The 18,645-nt window shown below is 42.6% G+C and overlaps 1 protein-coding gene across 3 annotated transcripts in view; it reads left to right on the plus strand.

The window, feature by feature from the left end:
• Positions 1-18,645, plus strand: part of LUZP2 (leucine zipper protein 2) — a 320,774-nt gene that overhangs the window by 220,441 nt on the left and 81,688 nt on the right. For all 3 annotated transcript variants that reach the window (XM_077929673.1, XM_028729249.2, XM_077929685.1), the window contains exons 6-7: positions 5,745-5,807; positions 14,788-14,850. In XM_077929673.1, coding sequence (XP_077785799.1) covers positions 5,745-5,807; positions 14,788-14,850 — 126 coding nt within the window. The remainder of the gene's footprint in view (positions 1-5,744; positions 5,808-14,787; positions 14,851-18,645) is intronic.

The following is an 18,645-nucleotide window of genomic DNA, read 5'->3' on the forward strand; positions in this document are numbered from 1 at the left end:
TCTTAAAAAGAAAAAGAAAAAGCATTCAGGCAAATTAAGTTTTTAATCAAATTTGCTCATGCATGAGTCATTCTCAAAGTGTACCTGAGGATCTTAGAAATTCCATAGCTCAGAGGTAAAGCTTTGCATGCAGAAGGTTCTAAGTTCAATCTCTGTTATTTCCAGTTTATTTACTTATTTCTATTCAGCATTTCCTGAAGGAGCTCAGTGTGGTGGCATACACAGTTTTCACCCTCCTCATTTCCCCCCTCACAGCAACTCTGTGAGGCAGGTTCATCTAAGAGACAGTGACTGGACCAAAGTCATCCAATTAGCTTCATGACTAAGTGGGGATTTGAACCCTGGTCTCCTAGGTCCTAGTCCAATGTTCTAACTAGACCTCATGTAAGAACTTTGAGAGCTGCCGGCAATACTGGGACAGCTAGAGAAATAGTGTGACAATTGTGGGATGTGATCCATAAGTAGCAGTCAAGTACAGCATTCCTTGTTTTCCTAGAGTGGACATGCGGGGGAATGTTTGGTCCAGCCAGTCAAAAACTTTGTTTCTTCCTGGCTGCGAGATACTTCCTCTGCATGTGACCAGAGGTGGGCGTGACCTTACCTGCCCAGGTAACAAAAGGGCAAGTCACATAGCACACTCTCCCCTCTCTTTGACTTCCTCTCTTTGACTTCATCTGTCGTTGCAGCAGTTTTTTTTAGCTAGAAATGCTCTGTTGACTTTTAGCCAACAGGGATTATCCCCATATGGGATAGATCAACACGTATGTAACTAAGTCTGCCTTCAGGGATCCAACTGTGAACTGATGATGTGAGTAAACTTCTTTTACATACTTAACACAAGATTGTGGCATGTTTATTCTTTTTAAGAGGGATTAAAAGGGAACTTACCAGGAACATACAATTCAATACTGATAGTGAGAGGCTTAAGCAAGACTGCAACCAGCTTTCTGCTGTGCATTTTAAAGGGGAATGTAAAACTCTGCTAAGTTATAGAACTTGCTAGCGCAAGTTAGGAAGGATATTAATAAACAATATATCCTCTCCTGCCTCCCTGAGCATTCCCACAACAATGTGACCTGGGATAAGGCAGTTTCCTGTTTTTATATAGACACTACTAAACTTAAGAGCATATGAAGGCCCTGCTGGATCAGGGCAATGACTTATCTAGTCCAGCATTCTGTTCTCACAATGGCCAACCAGATGCGTGTGGGAAACCTGCAAGGATGATTCAGGCACAAGAGCACTTTTCCCTCCTGTGATTTCCAGCAACTGGTATTCAGAAACATTGCTGCTACAAACATGGAGGGCCTAGTGTAGCTATTGTGGCTAGTAGTCATCAATAGACCTCAATGATTTTGTCTGCTCCTCTTTCAAGGCCATTGGCGGGCATCACCACCTTCTATGGGAGTGAGTTCCATAACTAGGGCCCTGCATAAAGAAGTAAAGGTGTCAGTGTTGGTGAATGTTAGGATAAAGGTGTTTCTTTATGGACTCTTCCCACTCTCTGTTTGGTACTAAGGTGGAAGCCATGAAATTGAGTTAAAACAAGTACCTTTGAAGAAGGAGCTATCCTTTTTTGCAGGTTCAAAGCATGATTCCCTCAGCAGAGATGGCAGGGACCTTGTGGGTTGCTCAACTGCACTTGCTTGTAGTGTGGAGTGGGCTGGTGGTACAAGAAGCAGTTGCAAACGTTAGTGAAGTGTAACAACTGGGATATGCACTCTGTGTAGATTCAATGTCCCTCCCCCATAATCACCTCCAGAGGTATCATAGCCAAATGAGCAACGCATTAGCACAGTAATTATCACTGAATTTAGCACCTCCTGCTTTAACAGTGAATAGAAGTTACCTTCAAACTCATTCTTAATTTGAGGTGAAGAGTGTGATGTTCTTGCCTTAGGCTTACCATGTCCTTCCCAGGTCTCAGATTTCTTTCTGTTCACTGTGAAAATGCAGCCAGCTTTCAGTATTCCTCTCAAGCTTTCTTTCGGATTGGTTTATAATTAATCGAGTTATCCTTCGGAGCGCTGTGATGCCCTTGACCTCCTCTTCTCTGGCCTGAGAAGATCGAACTGTAGTTCAGAGTCTCTGCATTTGTCTTTGGAAAGAAAATCACTTTTTGTGCCAGATTTCCCACTGTCTCCTGCCTGGATACTTTGCTCTGGGTTTACAATATTGAACACCGGGCCAGAGGAAAAAATCCAAATAAAGTAAGAAAGATGTAAGCTCCCCAAAGCTGAAGTGCATTGCTGCTGCTCTGAGGCTCCCCTGCTCTATGCAAAAAAATTGTAGAGTCAATCCATAAGTATATTTAAAAAATGCCCTTGGCACAGCATAAGACTCAGCAGGTGTAAAGTAACCTAAGGATGGCTTAGACCAACTGGCCCTTGGCATCAGAACAAAAGGGACATTGTAGACTATAGCTGTGAAATGCCAGCTCAGGCATGTACCCTTGTTGAGGACAAAGTCAATTAATGCACGGCAGAAAACCCTTAGTCTCTTCCAGTTTGTGCTGATTGACTGGCTTTGCATAGGTGCTCCAAAGAATCGAGGAGATGTGCTGAAAGTGTGAATTCTGAGTTCTCTGTAGAATAATATTGTAGTTCCTCTTCATTGCCTCATAGTGCCACAAACACCTGCATCAAGCAGCTTGAAGCGATTTATCATTGCAGAAGGAGCCACTTTCAGTGGGTAATAGACAGGAACAAGTTAAAATGTGTGTGAAACAAGATGCTGCATGCTGTCATTACCCAGGAATTGTGCAAAGGACACATGAGGGATTTCAAATGTAAACAGTGAATGGGAATTATTTTTTGCATCGGTCTTAGCAAGCAGATTTCATCCAATAAAACTAAGAAATGTCTTATTTACAACTCAAACTTTCAGAGTTTCCATTAGAATGCAGACTTAAATCTGGCTTGATGTACTGAATTCAATTAATATTCTGTTTCAATTGATAACATGTTTCCCATGCATAATTTTAGAGGATGCTATTACTAGTTAGAAATAAATTTGCATTACTACTGCAGTGTGCTTATCTAAAAGAATCAAATGCATAAGGCTTCGTTTCCATATCATTTACAGCTGCTTGTCATTGAAAGACTTCACATATTTCATTTTTGAAATATGTTTTGATGTGGATTTCCTAGGCACTGCGTGCTGCAGTGTGAAAAGTAATGGGATGGCATTTAACAGAAATTAATCAAAGAGAAATGCTCTAGCCCTTTTCTTTTCATTTCATTTTTCCTGAGAGTTATTGCATCAAGGTGAAGGATATTCCTCTGATATTCCTCCTACTGGTTGTGACAAGCAGAAACCTTTCTTCTGCCTCCTCTCCAGGAAGAGGGGCAATCCCTCTCCCCAGACTGACCCTGTCTGTAGTTAATAGAATCACAGAATCATAGAATCATAGAGTTGGAAGATACCCCAAGGGTCATCTAGTCCAACCCCTTGCAATGCAGGAATCTCAACTAAAGCATCTAAGACAGATGGCCAGCCAAACTCTGTTTTAAAACCTCCAAGGAAGGAGAGTCTACCACCAAGGAAGGTGTCCGTTCCACTGTTGGACAGCTCTTACTGTCAGAAAGTTCTTCCTGATGTTTAATCTCTGCATATTCAGATTACTTCCCACCTCAGCCAACTGGAGTTCATTCGACTTATTAAATGGTCCTTCCCACTAATAAAATGGAGCTATTGAATTTGGGAGCAAAATCGCAAGCCACTCCTCCTTAGGCACTCCCAAGTGCCAGTGTTGTATAGTGGTTAAGAGCTGTAGACTCGTAATCTGGTGAACCGGGTTTGCGTCCCCGCTCCTCCACATGCAGCTGCTAGGTGACCTTGGGCTAGTCACACTTCTCTGAAGTCTCTCAGCCTCACTCACCTCACAGAGTGTTTGTTGTGGGGTAGGAAGGGAAAGGAAAATGTTAGCCTCTTTGAGACTCCTTCGGGTAGTGATAAAGCGGGATATCAAATCCAAACTCCTCCTCCTCCTCCTCCTCCTCCTCCTCCTCCTCCTCCTCCTCTTCTTCTTCTTCTTCTTCCCTTGAGAGGTTCCTGAAGACCCCTAGCCTTCATCTTCCTTGTGATACAATCATCTAGTTTTGATTGTCTTATCTAGTGTGAAAAGCTTTCCAGACCAACATTTTTTTTTAATTGTAAAGATTATGCACCAATTTCATGGTGATTTCCCCAAATAATTAACTCACAAGACCTAAACACATGTTGCATCCAAGTGAATGTACTGAATCGTGATGACCTTTTTTAAAAAAAGGGAAATACACACACACACACACACCTCAGGAGGGGTAGAGAAACAACAGTAGAAGAGAGAGTGCTTAATCCTTTACTTATATGCCTCTTCATATCCCACGACATCCACTTTGCCCATGTTGGGTTGCTGCCAAAACATGTTTCAGTACCCTTTGCAGGGCAAAGCAACACAGTGATGAGTCTTCTCCCTGCTGTTTCTCTGCTCAGAATCATTCCTTCTCAAAGTGGCGTTTTATAGAAAAGAAATAGGGCCTCCAGGGCTCGAGACAATGGTTCCTGAGCTTTATTTGACTCTGTAAGTAAGTGCTATACTATTATTACACTTGCTGTAAAAAAGCCAGAAATGGGAAATTGCCTGAAAGCAATTTTTGCAGTCTGCCTCTCACTTTACTCTACAGGATCATCCTGTATCCAGAACATCTGCACTGCTTGTCAATGTCGTAAATGTTGTTAATATATTAAAAATGTGGTATTAATTATGCAAGCTCTCCTCGATTGGAGTAGCATGGTGTTTAAAAAAACATAAGATCCATTAGAAACCACTTTAGCTTTTTCATGAGGCTTCTTAATATCCCACATGTAATGAAATATAGATAGTAATGGGTTTCTGTGCAATAATGAGGGCAGAAAATGGAGGTGGGGGAAGAGTGAAAAGACTTGGTACAGCTTTTGTTGCAAAGTATCTGGGAAATTTTTCACATACACTAAAATGTGTGGCTAGTTTGGTGCCTGCATATAAGCAAACATAGGCTTCTGGTCCGCTTCACTGTATTCTTAGCCTGACGATGAATGGAATTAAAATAGAATCAGTCTCTCTGTTTACAGAATCTGTATATTAAATCGGCTACCAAGTAACAAGACTGTGGGGGCAGTTCTTGAATTGCTTGAACAGTATTTGCAGGTCCCACGTGGTTTCGTATCCAGTCAAATTTGAAGCGTGGTGACTTGTGACAAGGATGCTTCACATGATTATTCCCTGTGCCAATGCAGCTTCCACTTGAGCTAGTGACGTTTATGTGTGTAGACATCGGGGGAGTTCAGACAAGCCCCTTCATGTGCTGAAAATGCACTAAAACTAGGGACAAAGTCCATACATAGCAAAAACTAGAATTGCTTCATTGAAGTCAACAGTGGGAGAAAGTGTCTTTCCATAACTTATCACCCTTTCTATCCCATATTGTGGCTAGTCCAAACAAATACTTTCCACCTTTATTGACAGTCTATTTTTGAAAACTTAAGTATGCTTTTCTGTCTCCTCAAATGATTATTTAAAAGTAAATTCCACAGGCATCTAGGAAAGAGAAAATGCTACTTGTGCTATTTATATATTTATCTTCATTCTTAATGTATTTTTGTCCTCACTGCTATCCTAAATATCATATTTACATATACCATGCTAAAATATTTAGATGATTTCTTAATATTTTAATGCATGCTGGTGATATATATCTATATATTTATTCTCCTCCCTTTAGAACAAAAGCCTGAAAAATAAACTCCTTTCTGGAAGCAAGCTTTGCGGCATTCATGCTGAAGAGGTGAGTAGGATTTGTTTTGTTCTGACCCCAGCAAGCCCAGTGGAGGAAATGATTTATTGGTGAAGCCTGTTGCAAATCAGGGGCGGATTTAGGGATGTGCAAGGGTGAGCACTCATTGGGTGCTGAGCCTAGGGGGTGTCATCTCAAAGCCCAGTGAGCGAGGTGCTGGGCTTTGGAAAGGAGGAAAGAGGCTCTGACAGGGTCCTAGAGTCCACCCCTCTCCTTCCCAAAACCTAGTTAGCACTTTCCCAGATTTGAAAAAAAGATGGGAGGGCTGTGGGACCCTGCTGAGCTCTCGTGCCTCCTTCCCAAAGCCAAGTGACTCCTTACCCACCTTTGGGAGGGCAGCCCAAGGACTAGTGGGTGGAGGCACTTTTTGGCCTTGGACAGGGAACAATAATACCCAAGTCTGCCACTGCACAAATTTATTTCAGGAGTAAAAAAATATTCTGTGCAAGTGTCAAGATAATCCTGTGCACAAAAGTGTCTGGTTACCTACAGTAGATTCTTACATGTTCCTTCATAAAGCAAACATGTGTCCAAGCATAAGAGTCTTGAAGTCCTTTGTGCAGCAAATCATAAAAATTCTGCTATTTCATCTGCTTTAAGGGGGAAATGGATAGAAAACATTGCGAATAAAACTCCTAAGCAATGTTTCAAATCTAATAAAAAGCCCAACCACTGTTTCAAAAACCTTGCAATGTTGATGCTTCATATTTTCACACACATGGGTTAGAGAAAAGCCATATGATATGTATATGCTGGGAATAGGATGTGTACACTGGAATTTTCAGTTTGTTTCACATTCAGAAACTCTTGTGTCAAACGTGCAAAATATTTCTACAAACAGAGAGTGGTAGTCAATGCTAGTCCTATTGAGAGGAGACCCATTCAGGTTAATAAACATAAATAACTTAGGTAGGACTTAGTTGAATATCATTCATCAATATTGTGATAGCATCCCTGTCCCCCAACCAGCAGATGAAATTTCAGCAAAGACCTCAGCTAACATGTCACAGAAGTACAGTGGTACCTTGGTTCTCAAATGCCTTGGTACTCAAACAACTTGGAACCCGCAACTGCAAACCTGGAAGTAAGTGTTCCAGTTTGTGAATTTTTTTTGGGAAGCCGAATGTGCTCTGTTTGGAGTGCTACGCTTCTGTTTTGAGTGTTTTGCTGAGGTCTGTCAGTTTTTGCTATTTATTTTGAGTTTTTGTTTTGTGACTCTTTTTTGTTTTGTTTTTGTGACTGTGTGGAACCCAGTTCAGCTACTGATTGATTGATTGTGTGACTGCAGTACATTGTTTATTGCTTTCAATTTATGGATCAATGGTCTCATTAGATAGTAAAATTCAAGCTAAATTGCTGTTTTAGGGGTTGTTTTTAAAAGTCTGGAACAGATTAATCCATTTTGCATTACTTTCTATGGAAAAGCGAGCCTTGATTTTGGAACACTTTGGTTTTGGAACGGACTTCTGGAGCGGATTAAGTTTGAGAACCAAGGTACCACTGTAACTGGATATGCAGCTGCAGGCCATGGGTTGAAAATCTGAGAAAGGACACATTGTCATTTTAAAACAGCAGCCACCCTGAGTCATTGTTAAAGGGCACCTCAGTTCTTTTGAACCACTTGAGCACCAGAAATAGAGTTTTAGGAGCATCTGAGGAATTTGGTGGGGTGAACAGCTATAACGAAGACAAACTTCAATGCAAAAGTGGTTGTGCATCTGAGTCAGCACCTGTGATCTGGGCTCATAGTTTAGGCTTTTCAGAGTGTCACAAAGCAGCAGTTCATGCAAGGAGGAAGTGGCAGTGGTGCCCATAAGTGGCAGCAGTACTAATGGTCATTAGGATGGTGACAAGGCATGGTGTTGGCAAGGTTGAGGAGCTCCAAGTTGGTGCCTCGCAGGTCCATACCACAGATTGAGCCATTTCAAGTACAGATGTGTGACTTTCCTCATGTTCACATCCGATTGGCTTAGAACAGTGTTTCCCAACCACTGTTCCGCGGCACACTACTGTGCCGCGAGATGTTGCCTGGTGTGCCGCGGGACAAATTAAAAAATTGAAAGATTTTATTTTTTAAAAGTCAAATTTTCGATTGGGGCGCCGTCACTAGATGACCCCTGGGGTTCCCTCCCTCCCTCCCGCTCTGCGCCTCCCTCCTCCTCCTCCTCCTCCTCCGGGGAGGCCCTTCCTGGCTCTCGGCCAAGGCTTGGCGGCTGCCACTCACTCACTCGCTCGCCCACCCGTCCCTCCATCCCTGCACCCGGCCTCTCCCCCTCCGTCCCCGGCGCGGGGGGCTGCCGGGATCCGTAGTCCCCTCGCCCTTGGGCTCCGCGCCCGCGCGGGGTGCGTGAACTACGTTTCCCAGCGTGGCCTGGCGGGCCGGGCGTTTTGTTTGAAGCGCTCTTCTCCCGGCCATGGAATGAGCGCAGCGGCGGCGGCCGGGCGGGCAGGGGCTCTTCCGCGCAGACCCCGCGCAGCCTGCCTGCGCCCCCCGGAGATCGGGCGGCAGGATGGAGCCCGGGGATCCCCGCGGAGGCGGAGCGGCGGAGGCGGAGGCTGCCCCCCAGGTAGGGCTGCGTCGGGGGGTTTTTATTTTTGCAATGTTGCATCCGCGCCGGAGGGGATGCATCGGACCGCGGGGAGACCCCTTGGCGGGCGTGCAAGGCAATGCATGCGTGCAGGCGTTGCATGGAGTGCAGTGCAATGCAATGGCAACGCGGCGCCCTGCATGCATGCATGCAACTTCCACCGGCGCTCCGGACTTGGCAGGTGAGGGGGGTCCCCAGTGGGCGGCAGAGAGAGCCGGGAGGGCGAAGGGGAGCCGGGGGGGAGCAGCGCTGCTCCCCGAGCCGAGCCCGGGGGGAAACTTCGGCGTCGTTGCGCCGGGTGTTGGAAGCGGAGGCTGGCGGGGGCCCCTCACCTGCAAAACCTGGTCGCCTCTCATATATTTCGTGCATTGCATTCATCGCCCGCTTTCTCCTCCAAGGAGCTCCCGGGGGCGCACGTGGTTCTCCCTGTGTTATCCTCGCAACAACAGCCCTGCGAGGTGGGTCAGGCGAGTGGCCCAAGGGAGCACCCAGGGATTGTCCTGGCCAGGTGGGGTGATTTGAACCCTGCTCTCTGCCCGGTCTTCGTCCTCATTTAGCCCCCACATGTGCATGACTGTGCATGACTGAGGTTTTCCCCCCTCGTCTTGGCTATGGTGTGAGTCTGTGCTGTTAATTAATGGGGTTCTGCCTTCGGAGAAGATGAGCCAGCCCTCAAGGAGGTGATTATGTAATTTGCTAGCAATTCATGTCCCTCCCGGCATGACGCTGCGTGCTGACGTCACGAGGCTGTAATGGTGGTGTGCCTCGAGATTTTTTTCATGAAACAAGTGTGCCTTTGCCCAAAAAAGGTTGGGAAACACTGGCTTAGAATATAGACGGATGGGGGGGGCTCAAAATGGCCCACCTTATTTTCTGAGAAGCTGTCCTCCTGCCTATGAATTCACAACCCCTGTCTTCTGACTTAAGATACAGATATCCCACCTAATATTTCTACTGGACTGGGGCTGATCCGTGTCTAAGCAACACAATCTGCTGCCAGCATGTTTAGTTTGACCCTCATTCCAGATGTTTCTGAGATCAGCAGCGATACGATGTTAAAGCATGATAAAAAAGTATTGTGCTGAAAACGGTTGATTTCAGCAGAATCAAAATGTGCAGAAGGTTGTTTGAAATCTGTCACCCCCTCTATTGTGCAAACAGATAATTTTATACTTTTCACAGGGTGAGAAGTAGAACATTTCTTTAAAATCTTAATTTCTGCTTTCCCAGCATAATAACATGTTTGGCTATGGTAAGGTGTGAATCTCTTTGCAATCACAATGCAGAGACAAAAGGGGCAGACCCTTTCTACCATTAAAATATATTTGTGCCACATTTTAACACAAATTGGACTGTGCTTCTTTTGTGGTAGCTACAGTACATTTCTGGTGAGCCATCCCTCATTCTGTTGCCATAGCAGGATCATGCAAAGCTATCACACTTGCTATCATACTTGAAAGAAGAATGACTGGTGGCAGAATAATAGCTTTGGCACCTACGCTGTTCCTCAGGAGTAGAATTATTGATGAACCCAAACAGTGCCATGCGTTCTGTACCCTGTCAGGTACAACAGAATGGGTTGGGAGCTTGGTGGCTGTCTTGCTAATAAATGGATGAATTGATTGATTAAGCAATTTAATTTTTTTTAGCATATCTTAGTACAGCTGATTAGGGGGAATATTTAATGAACATTTTTCTTTCTTCAAGGCTCTAAAAAGACAATGCTGCACTGAGAAATTAATATCAAAACACAATGCTTTAAAAAAAGGAAGAGAAGGTTCAGGGAGTGTTAACAGCAATGCAATCAACAAACGTGATTGTCATTTCACAGAGGACAACTGTAATTAAATCCAAATTATTAAATTTGTGATCACTCTCCTGTTCATGTGGCACACTTATTAGATAAATTACATTTGCGGAAATCATTGGTGAAGGCAATTCAGCCTAGTTTACATGATCAGGTTTGCACTAATTTTAAGCAGACCGTTATCCATGTTTGAATTTAAAAAATCCAGATTACGCCCCTAGTGAAAACCCATTATGAATGTAAAATGGAATAAGTCCATGTCTTTTCTGACTCACCTGATCTTCCTTGCTTCTTTTAAGTGCAGGTTATTCAAGTCTGTTCATTCCTTTTGTACTCTTGCACCTTTTATTTTTGCTTTTAAGTATAATAGAATGAACACCACAAACTGTTAATATATATTTTAATGCACTAGATTGTTGGTAAGTATATAGCTGATCTGTCCATGAATGATGACATACCAAGGGACCAGAAATAACCCTTTGGTATAGGAAGAGCTAGCTGTTTCACCCCAATACACTACTAGAGAGGAAAGAAAGACACAGAAGCAAGTGACAGAAAATAAGAGCGAAAAGGAGGTAACCCTGCCTATTTCTGGCTGTGTTCCTTCTCACTGCCTGTGTGCAGCCCCTAACAGATTACTCTTGGGGAAATGCAGTCCTTGACAGACACAAGGCCCACCTAGGCAACTGGAAAATGTACTCTCTTATCTTCCCATTTTGCGCTGAGAACCACACACAAAAGCCAGAAGATAAGAGGTGTCCCTGCCTCCCCATGAACAGTGAGAAAACTTCATTCATGTTCATAGGTCCTCATTCAAAAGCGGGGTGGGGGTGGGGGGGAGTTAAAAGCAGGAAGGCAATTTCGCAGCCAACAAAAAGGGCTGCTTTTTCAATGCAGCACTAAATAAAACTACGTATCATAAATTAGGATATATAGATATGGATATCCTTTTCCAGAGGGTTCACCATGATTCCCTGAATACATCTTTAGCCAATCATTTGAATAATTTTTCAATATACAAAATGTGGCAAGAAGGAATGCTCACCTCTTTGTCATCATATTAATCACCATTTTCTTTTTTAATCTAAATCGTGAATCATTTTAGTTGTGTGGATGCAGCCAACATCAGTGGTTTTCTTCTGTAACTCCATAACATTTCATTTGGGAACATCATATTTTTATCTGCACTGTTACTTTACAACTGTTCCTTTTCTGTTTGTTTTGCATGATGTTTATGCACATTTTAATATTTGCTACACAACTGTGAATAATGTAACACGAGAGTTTACATTTAAATGGTAAACAGGGAATATTACTTCCCGGTGCCTCATATTAAATCTGCGCCCCTGAGTATTTTTTGCCCATAGATCTTTGTGAGTTGACAAGCTTCTAGAATTGTTCACTGAGCACCTTTCTAAGAGAAATACATTTTATAAAGGAAGGTTTGTTAATAATAAACCTGCCTTGCTGTGGGTTTACCGAATATAACAGAACCTGTAATGCATTCTTCACTTAAAAACAGCAACCATAGCTCAGTGATAGAAGACATCTTGTGCATGTAAAATGTTCAGGGTTAAATCCTAGAGATCTCCAAGCAGGGCTGTGAAAGACCCACTGCCAGTCATTGTAGACAATTCTAAGCTTGATGGACCAAGGGATTGGATTGGTATAAGAAAGCGTCCTATCCCCAAAGCAGGCCATGGGATGGCACAGTGGCACTCATCTTAACCTCCGGACACCTATGTCACTGCTGCCTACCAGGATGGGAAAGGGTGAGGTGGCAATGAGGTCCGTGCAGGACAGATACACCAGCAGGATTGCCAGGTTGGCTCTGCCAGTGCATTGGCACTGCGTTGATCTTGGCACTCTGGCCCATCCCAGGCATGGTATGGCTAGTAAGACGCCTGTCTGAAGCCCTGAAGATTTGCTTCTAATCAGTGTAGTGTACTGAGCTAGACAGATAGATCTGTGACTTTGCTGAGTGTAAGGCAGTTTCCTATGTTCCTATGAGATAACTTAAACATATGGAATCTTGCTGATTCCAAAGAGAGGTCCCTGATTCGGAGCAGCTTGCATAACTCTGGTGCTGTCACATTATATTGAACTTAGTCAATAAGCTAAAATACTCAGCATGTTAATTTGCAAAATAGTTTGGAAACAGCCCTGTTTGTAGGCCTGCATCTGATCATGGTTCACAGTATTAGGCAATAGGCTCTAAATTCTTTTGGGGAGGGACAATAGCTCTGCGGCAAAGCACAAGGTTTCCATGCTTCATTCCCTAGCTACCCCAGTTGAAAGGATCAGGAAGCAGCAAATGAGCAAAACCTTTAGGCTCTGGAGAAGCACTTGCATTCAGAGCCGATAACACCGATACACAGGCTTTCTGACTTGGTATAATGCAGCTTCCAATGTTTCACTCAGTATTAATGAGCTATCAATATACTGAATATTATTAAAGTGAAAAATTAATAGCAACTTGAGTCTGATTATAACAAAGCAGATAATTCAGCATCAGTTTCGCAATTGGAATGAATGATAATACCTTTAAAATTTGTAAGTTAATTATCTAAAATAAATAGCTATGGGGTGGGGTTGCAGGATTTCTGCTCTTGCTTCTGGGGGTTTTTTTATTTTAAAAAAAATAGATCATGTTCAAGCAAGACTGGCCAGTGTGACATTAAAGACAGCAGTGTAGCATGGATGAGATCAAAGTTGCCCTCACGAACCAATGTCGCTCTCAGCTTAATAGGGTTTTTAAGCCAAGTGAAAATGGTCTGTAGCCATGTAGCTGTCAATGAACATTTTCTTTCTGAGGTTGATTTTGCTCCCTCTAGACCATGAAGTCAGTGTTCTAAATATTGTTCCAAAGGCAAAAGAAAAAAAAAAAGCTTTCAGATTTATCTTGTAGTGAAGTGTCTCGTACCTGCAATTCCAATCTGCCATCACGCCACTAGGCAGCCTGTGAAATAGAACCGGCTGAATAAAATTTCTGCAAGAGACAAAGCGAAGTTCAGCATGTAGGGAGGAAGTTCACTTCATGTTTCTGATCTGCAGAGTTTAATTATGAAAAATGATCCTGTCTCATGAGTGCCTGCAGTTCAGTGTTAGATGACATGCTTTCCATGCATACGATTATAGGTTCAAATTCAAACCCTGGCTTCCCCAGCTTAAAAGGTCACATGCAGCAGGGCTAGGAAATACCTCCTTGAGACTTTGCAGTGCAACTTCTGGTTAGATTAGAAACTAATGGGGCAGGTAATCCTGTAGTCTGGTTTAGGATGCCATCCCATACAAATCTACAAGTGTAGAAGTCTCTGCGAACTCCATATCCAAGTAGATATGCATAGAACTAAGCTACCACTTGGTTACAATCTCCTTGGTTACAAGGTCCTTTCTCTAATGCTCCTCTTGTGTGTGCAGCTTTATAGGGTTTACACTCATCAGTGCTTCAAAGCACTCCCCACCCAGCCCGCTAAAGCACTTTAACAGAATTAGAAAATTCAGGGGAAAGCAATTTAAAGAGTATGGGGGGCATGGCATGACCAGAACCTTTCCACCAGGAACCTTTGAGCAACTTCTCAGGACCTCAGAGTGTCCCTAGTCCAGTGGTGGCCAAACTTGGCTCTCCAGCTGTTTTGGGACTACGATTCCCATCATCCCTGACCACTGGTCCTGTTAGCTAGGGATGATGGGAGTTGTAGTCCCAAAACAGCTGGAGGGCCAAGTTTGGCCACCACTGCCCTAGTCAGAGCAGCTCCAGCTGTTCCCAGAGTGGTTTGCAGACTTATTGTGTGTCTCTGTGATGGTGTGGTAAACACGACTAAATCCCCATGGAAGCAAGCTGCTTCATGTTACACATCTTCATGTGGTTGCAAACAAGAATTTCCTGAGTGGTTTATTTGCAGATACAAAGTGATGGAAAACAATATCCAACAGATATTTTCTCACTACAAATTGTGAAAAGTCTGGATAGCTCCAAGCCCTAATTGATTATACCAATTTATATAGATAGAGATAGAATGGAAATTAAACCTAAACAAAGTAGGATGGGGGGTTGTGGGGGGGGGGCAAGGTGCAGATCCATATTCTGTGAGTTAAACAGAGTCATGAAAAGTGGCTCCACTCAATTTTGTGTAATGTGCCCTCCCTTAACATTCTGTTGCACCGTGCCTCATGTTGTTCAGAAGGGTTCTCTGATCACCCATTTTTGAGGGCCAAAGAGAGCTTAAGGGTGAAAGACGGAAAGGCAATGTCTCCTTGACCTGACTTAGCTTACTTTGCACTCATGTTCCAGGCCAACATGTGTATTAATAGCAATCTCATTCTTGACGTGTCAGTTGTTCTTGCCATGTTCTTTATAAAGTGGTAAATTTGGCCCTTTGTTTTATGTGCATAATGTATGCAAGACCAGCATAGCTGTAGCAAACACAGCTCGTTTCATCAACAGTTGTAATTTTACCAAACCTCCCCCCACCCCGGATATACTGTCCTATTACCTGAACTTTAATATATTTTCCTCTGCAGGTTTTAAAATATAAATTACTTAAAGGATTAATGTATTATCCTCTGCTTGCAGTCAAAAAAGATCCAAGCCCAACTGAAGGAGCTTCGCTATGGGAAAAAGGATTTGATTTTTAAGGTGAGTTTGTCACTTGAGCTGGCAAAGGTATTTGCTTACAGGCAGTGTAACATTAAGGGAATATGGTCCAATGGTTTTATTATTCTAACCTGTGCTGGGGGGCAGAAATGACTACCTATCACCATACATATTCAAAGGGATTTGGAAAACTAAAGGGCAAATTTGATTTCTGTGATACATTGTCGAAAATGTCAATGATTTTAGCAGTTTTTCACTATGAAAATGTTCTTAAAGGGTGAAGTCTGTTAATTCTAAATCTTCAAACCATCTAGCACTGTGTACTAACACTTACTTCACTGATATTTATATTCAGACTTCTTACACATCTAGCAAAGTTGTGATGTGTTTTCAATTATTCTCATTTATCACTTTCCCACTATTACATATTATATAGCCATGGAAGTGAAGTCACAGTTAAGGTGTTTCCAGTAGTCTAGCCTTTCTAAGCATAGAAGTGATAGTTTGTATATAATCCATACAGCTTCTTGAAACTGACATCAGTTTCATGAGGTTTATAAGTTTTCAAAATATTGGATAAAAAATGACTCCGTTACAGAAGTTCAAAAATTGTGAAATGAAGAGCAAGACTCTTCTGTTTCTGGTCAATCATACTTTAAATTTTTCATTTAAGAGGCTGGATTGCTTTTTATTTCCATTTTATTTTTTGTAAATAAATCATTCCACCAGAGATTTCCTTTCACAGAGATAGTGAAAATCTTCTGTGTACTTATAAAGTTACAGAATTATTTCCCTTCCATTTTACTTAGTAAATGGGCACAACAGGGCCTGGGAACCTCTTATCTTCCAGATTATGTTGGACTCCAACTCCCATGAACCTCAGCTTGCATGGCCAGTGATCAGGAATTATAGGGCTTGTAGCAGTACCCAGAAAACTGCAGATTGCACCTTCCCCCAATGGTACAAGCTGTACAACAGCACGTGTTAGTTGTAGCTAGTGAAGCCATAAAGGAAGCACAATATCAGCCTGGCAAATGATACCCGCATGCCTGCCTTATGCATGCAGAAATAGTGATAATGTTTTACTGCCACATTCATCTTCTACCTCATGGATTTCCATTTGCATTTGAGATGCAGAACCTCAAATTCCTGTCTATAACAGGGTAGAGGTGTTCCAAAATGTCTTTTAAAATGTTACTTCTTAACAACAACTTGCATGTATGTTATTTGATGTAAAGTCTGTGGATTGACTCACCTGTTTGAGTTGCATGCTTTGCATGAATTTTATCTTTGCTTTGTGCTTGTAACCAAGTTGTAATCTGGATTTTGTGTTAGGTTAATCTGTGATAGCTTGATGTCATGTGCAAGTAGTTTTACTTGGAAACGTGCCTTGTAAGCATTTAGGAAACATCTGACGGCAGCCCTGTATAGGGAAGCTTTTTAAGGTTTAAGGTTTTATTATGTTTTTATATATGCTGGAAGCCGCCCAGAGTGGCTGGGCCAACCCAGTCAGATGGGCAGGGTATAATTAATCATCATCTTCATCATCATCATCAGAACTTCACATTTTAGTTTAGATGTGTGTTCAGGAGTTTGTCTGAACATGGCTTGAAGCAGAAAATTATTCGCTAAGATTGCCTGTGTCAATTCATTAGTTTCTGGGGTTTAAAAAGTCCATTCCCACAAGCAAAAACTGATTCTGGGAAGCAGATTAAAGTGCTGTTCTTCTGGCAGAACACACATGGCTATATTTATATAAACAAGTGGTATATAAATGTTGGGAAATGAATAAATTGAGTGAAATTTGGGACATTTTACTACCCCAAATTACATTGGAGTTGATCTCTGAGAAGAAAAATATCTTGTCTGATTATCTATGTCTATTTCCTAGTTTTTCTTGAAAGGGGTTAAAAAGGTGAAAGTATTGTTATATGTTTGTGGGGGTCAATATAGATGTTATCCATAGATCCCTTACATATCTGTGATCCTGTATTTGTGAGGTTTGGAAACTAGTAGAAGAAAAAGCTGAACCAGTCAGTCAAGTTGTAAGATAAAGCCCTTAGCTGGCCAATTAAGTACTGCCATTTACAGGCCAAAGCGGTTGCCCTCTTGCCATAGAGACAAATGGGTGAGCCTTTTCCCACCTCACCTGACTAGATGCTGCATCATCCTCGGATGGAGAACAATAGGCCAATGTGGTCTCTGTGTTTTGGCTGATACAGTGGTACCTCCAAAGTCAAACGGAATCTGTTCTGGAAGTCCGTTTGGCTTCCAAAACGTTCGGAAACCAAAGTGTGGCTTCTGATTGGCTGCAGGAAGCTCCTGCAGCCAATTGGAAGCTGCAGAAGCCCTGTTGGACGTTTGGGCTCCAAAGAATGTTCACAAACCAGAACACTCACTTCTGGGTTTGCAGCATTCAGGAGCCAAAACATCCAAGTACCAAGGTGTTCAGGATCCAAGGTACGACTTTACTGAAAGTTGTCTTTCTATATACTGAATCCAAAGTTATGCATTTTGGGGCGGGATCTAGGAACCTGATGGGTAGGCAAGATCTGTTAGAGTTTAATGCAGCGAACCCTCCCACCATATATCCATATAACCATATGTACATTGACCTTTATTCCAAGGAAACCAACACTGGGTAAGTTCTGGAACCCCTGGAATCAGCGGCATACCTGGCCGCTCTGGCTCATGGAGTGATGAACATGCCGTGCACCCAGGGGCAAGGCAGGCCGCCCACAAGGGCGATTGTTGTGGTGATCCCTGCCCAGGAGGTGGCACCCAGGGTGGATCGCACCCCCTCACCCCTCCTTCCTACACCCCTGCCTGGAATCTCTCATTGCTTTGAGGTTGGCATGCACACAACAGTATTATAGCAATCCTGGATACTCTTAAGTACAACCCACCATGTTCACTGGAGTTCAGTCCCATTTGGGTTGAGGAGCATGAAGAAATTCTTTTTAATAAAGCTTGATCCGCAACAAGTACTTTTTTGCTTGGCTGTACAATCCAAAGTCAGGACCATTTTTATTTTTATTTTGTCAACCGCCCTGAGACCTCTGGATATAGGGCAGTATATAAATCCAATAAATAAAATAAAATAAAAATGAGCCCTGTGATCGTGCAAGTAGGGGCAAGTTTTTCATTTTGCCATTCATACCTCCTCAGGAGGAAGCTCCACTGAGTTCAATGGGGCAAAAAAGACATTTCCAGTGTTCCAGAGCTGGTGTAATTTGTTCCCTGTTGGAGGGGCATGTCCTTTGTGACTTATGTAAATGTGCTTGATTGCACCCCTGCCCAATAAGTAGAGCAAATTTCCTATATTCTTTAGTGCTCTATTCAGTACACTGTCAATGAAAAGCACCCTATAAACTATCCTTCTATTGCTAATCATTTTTCGGACGAAGAAAGCTCTCAGAGCTTTTATGTGCCATTAGAACCTATTCTAGACAGGTGCTCTATGTTGAAAATTCTATACGGGTGAACATAAATTCCTTCTATCATCTCATCAGCTTTTTATAACTTGATTTCTTTTCACCTGAAATTATTAAATCACCAAAAAAACACAAATGCGAACTGAGAAATCGCTGCAGATTTAGTGAAACAAAGCAACCCTCTATTTTTTACCTTGTTCATTAGGAATACAGTCTCACTGATTTGAATAGAAATCATTTTAAATAAGTGTGCCAAATTATAGAAGTGTGAGTCATAACAGACAGCAGCAGAATCAGCTTAGCACTGTAGTTCTTAACCGAGAATTAGTCTCACTGAACACCATGGGATTTATTCCTGAGAAGATATGCATGGTATTGGGCTTTAAGAATGCATGATCACAGT

This window comes from Podarcis muralis, chromosome 1 (genome assembly GCF_964188315.1).
Source record: "Podarcis muralis chromosome 1, rPodMur119.hap1.1, whole genome shotgun sequence".
NCBI lineage: Eukaryota > Metazoa > Chordata > Lepidosauria > Squamata > Lacertidae > Podarcis > Podarcis muralis.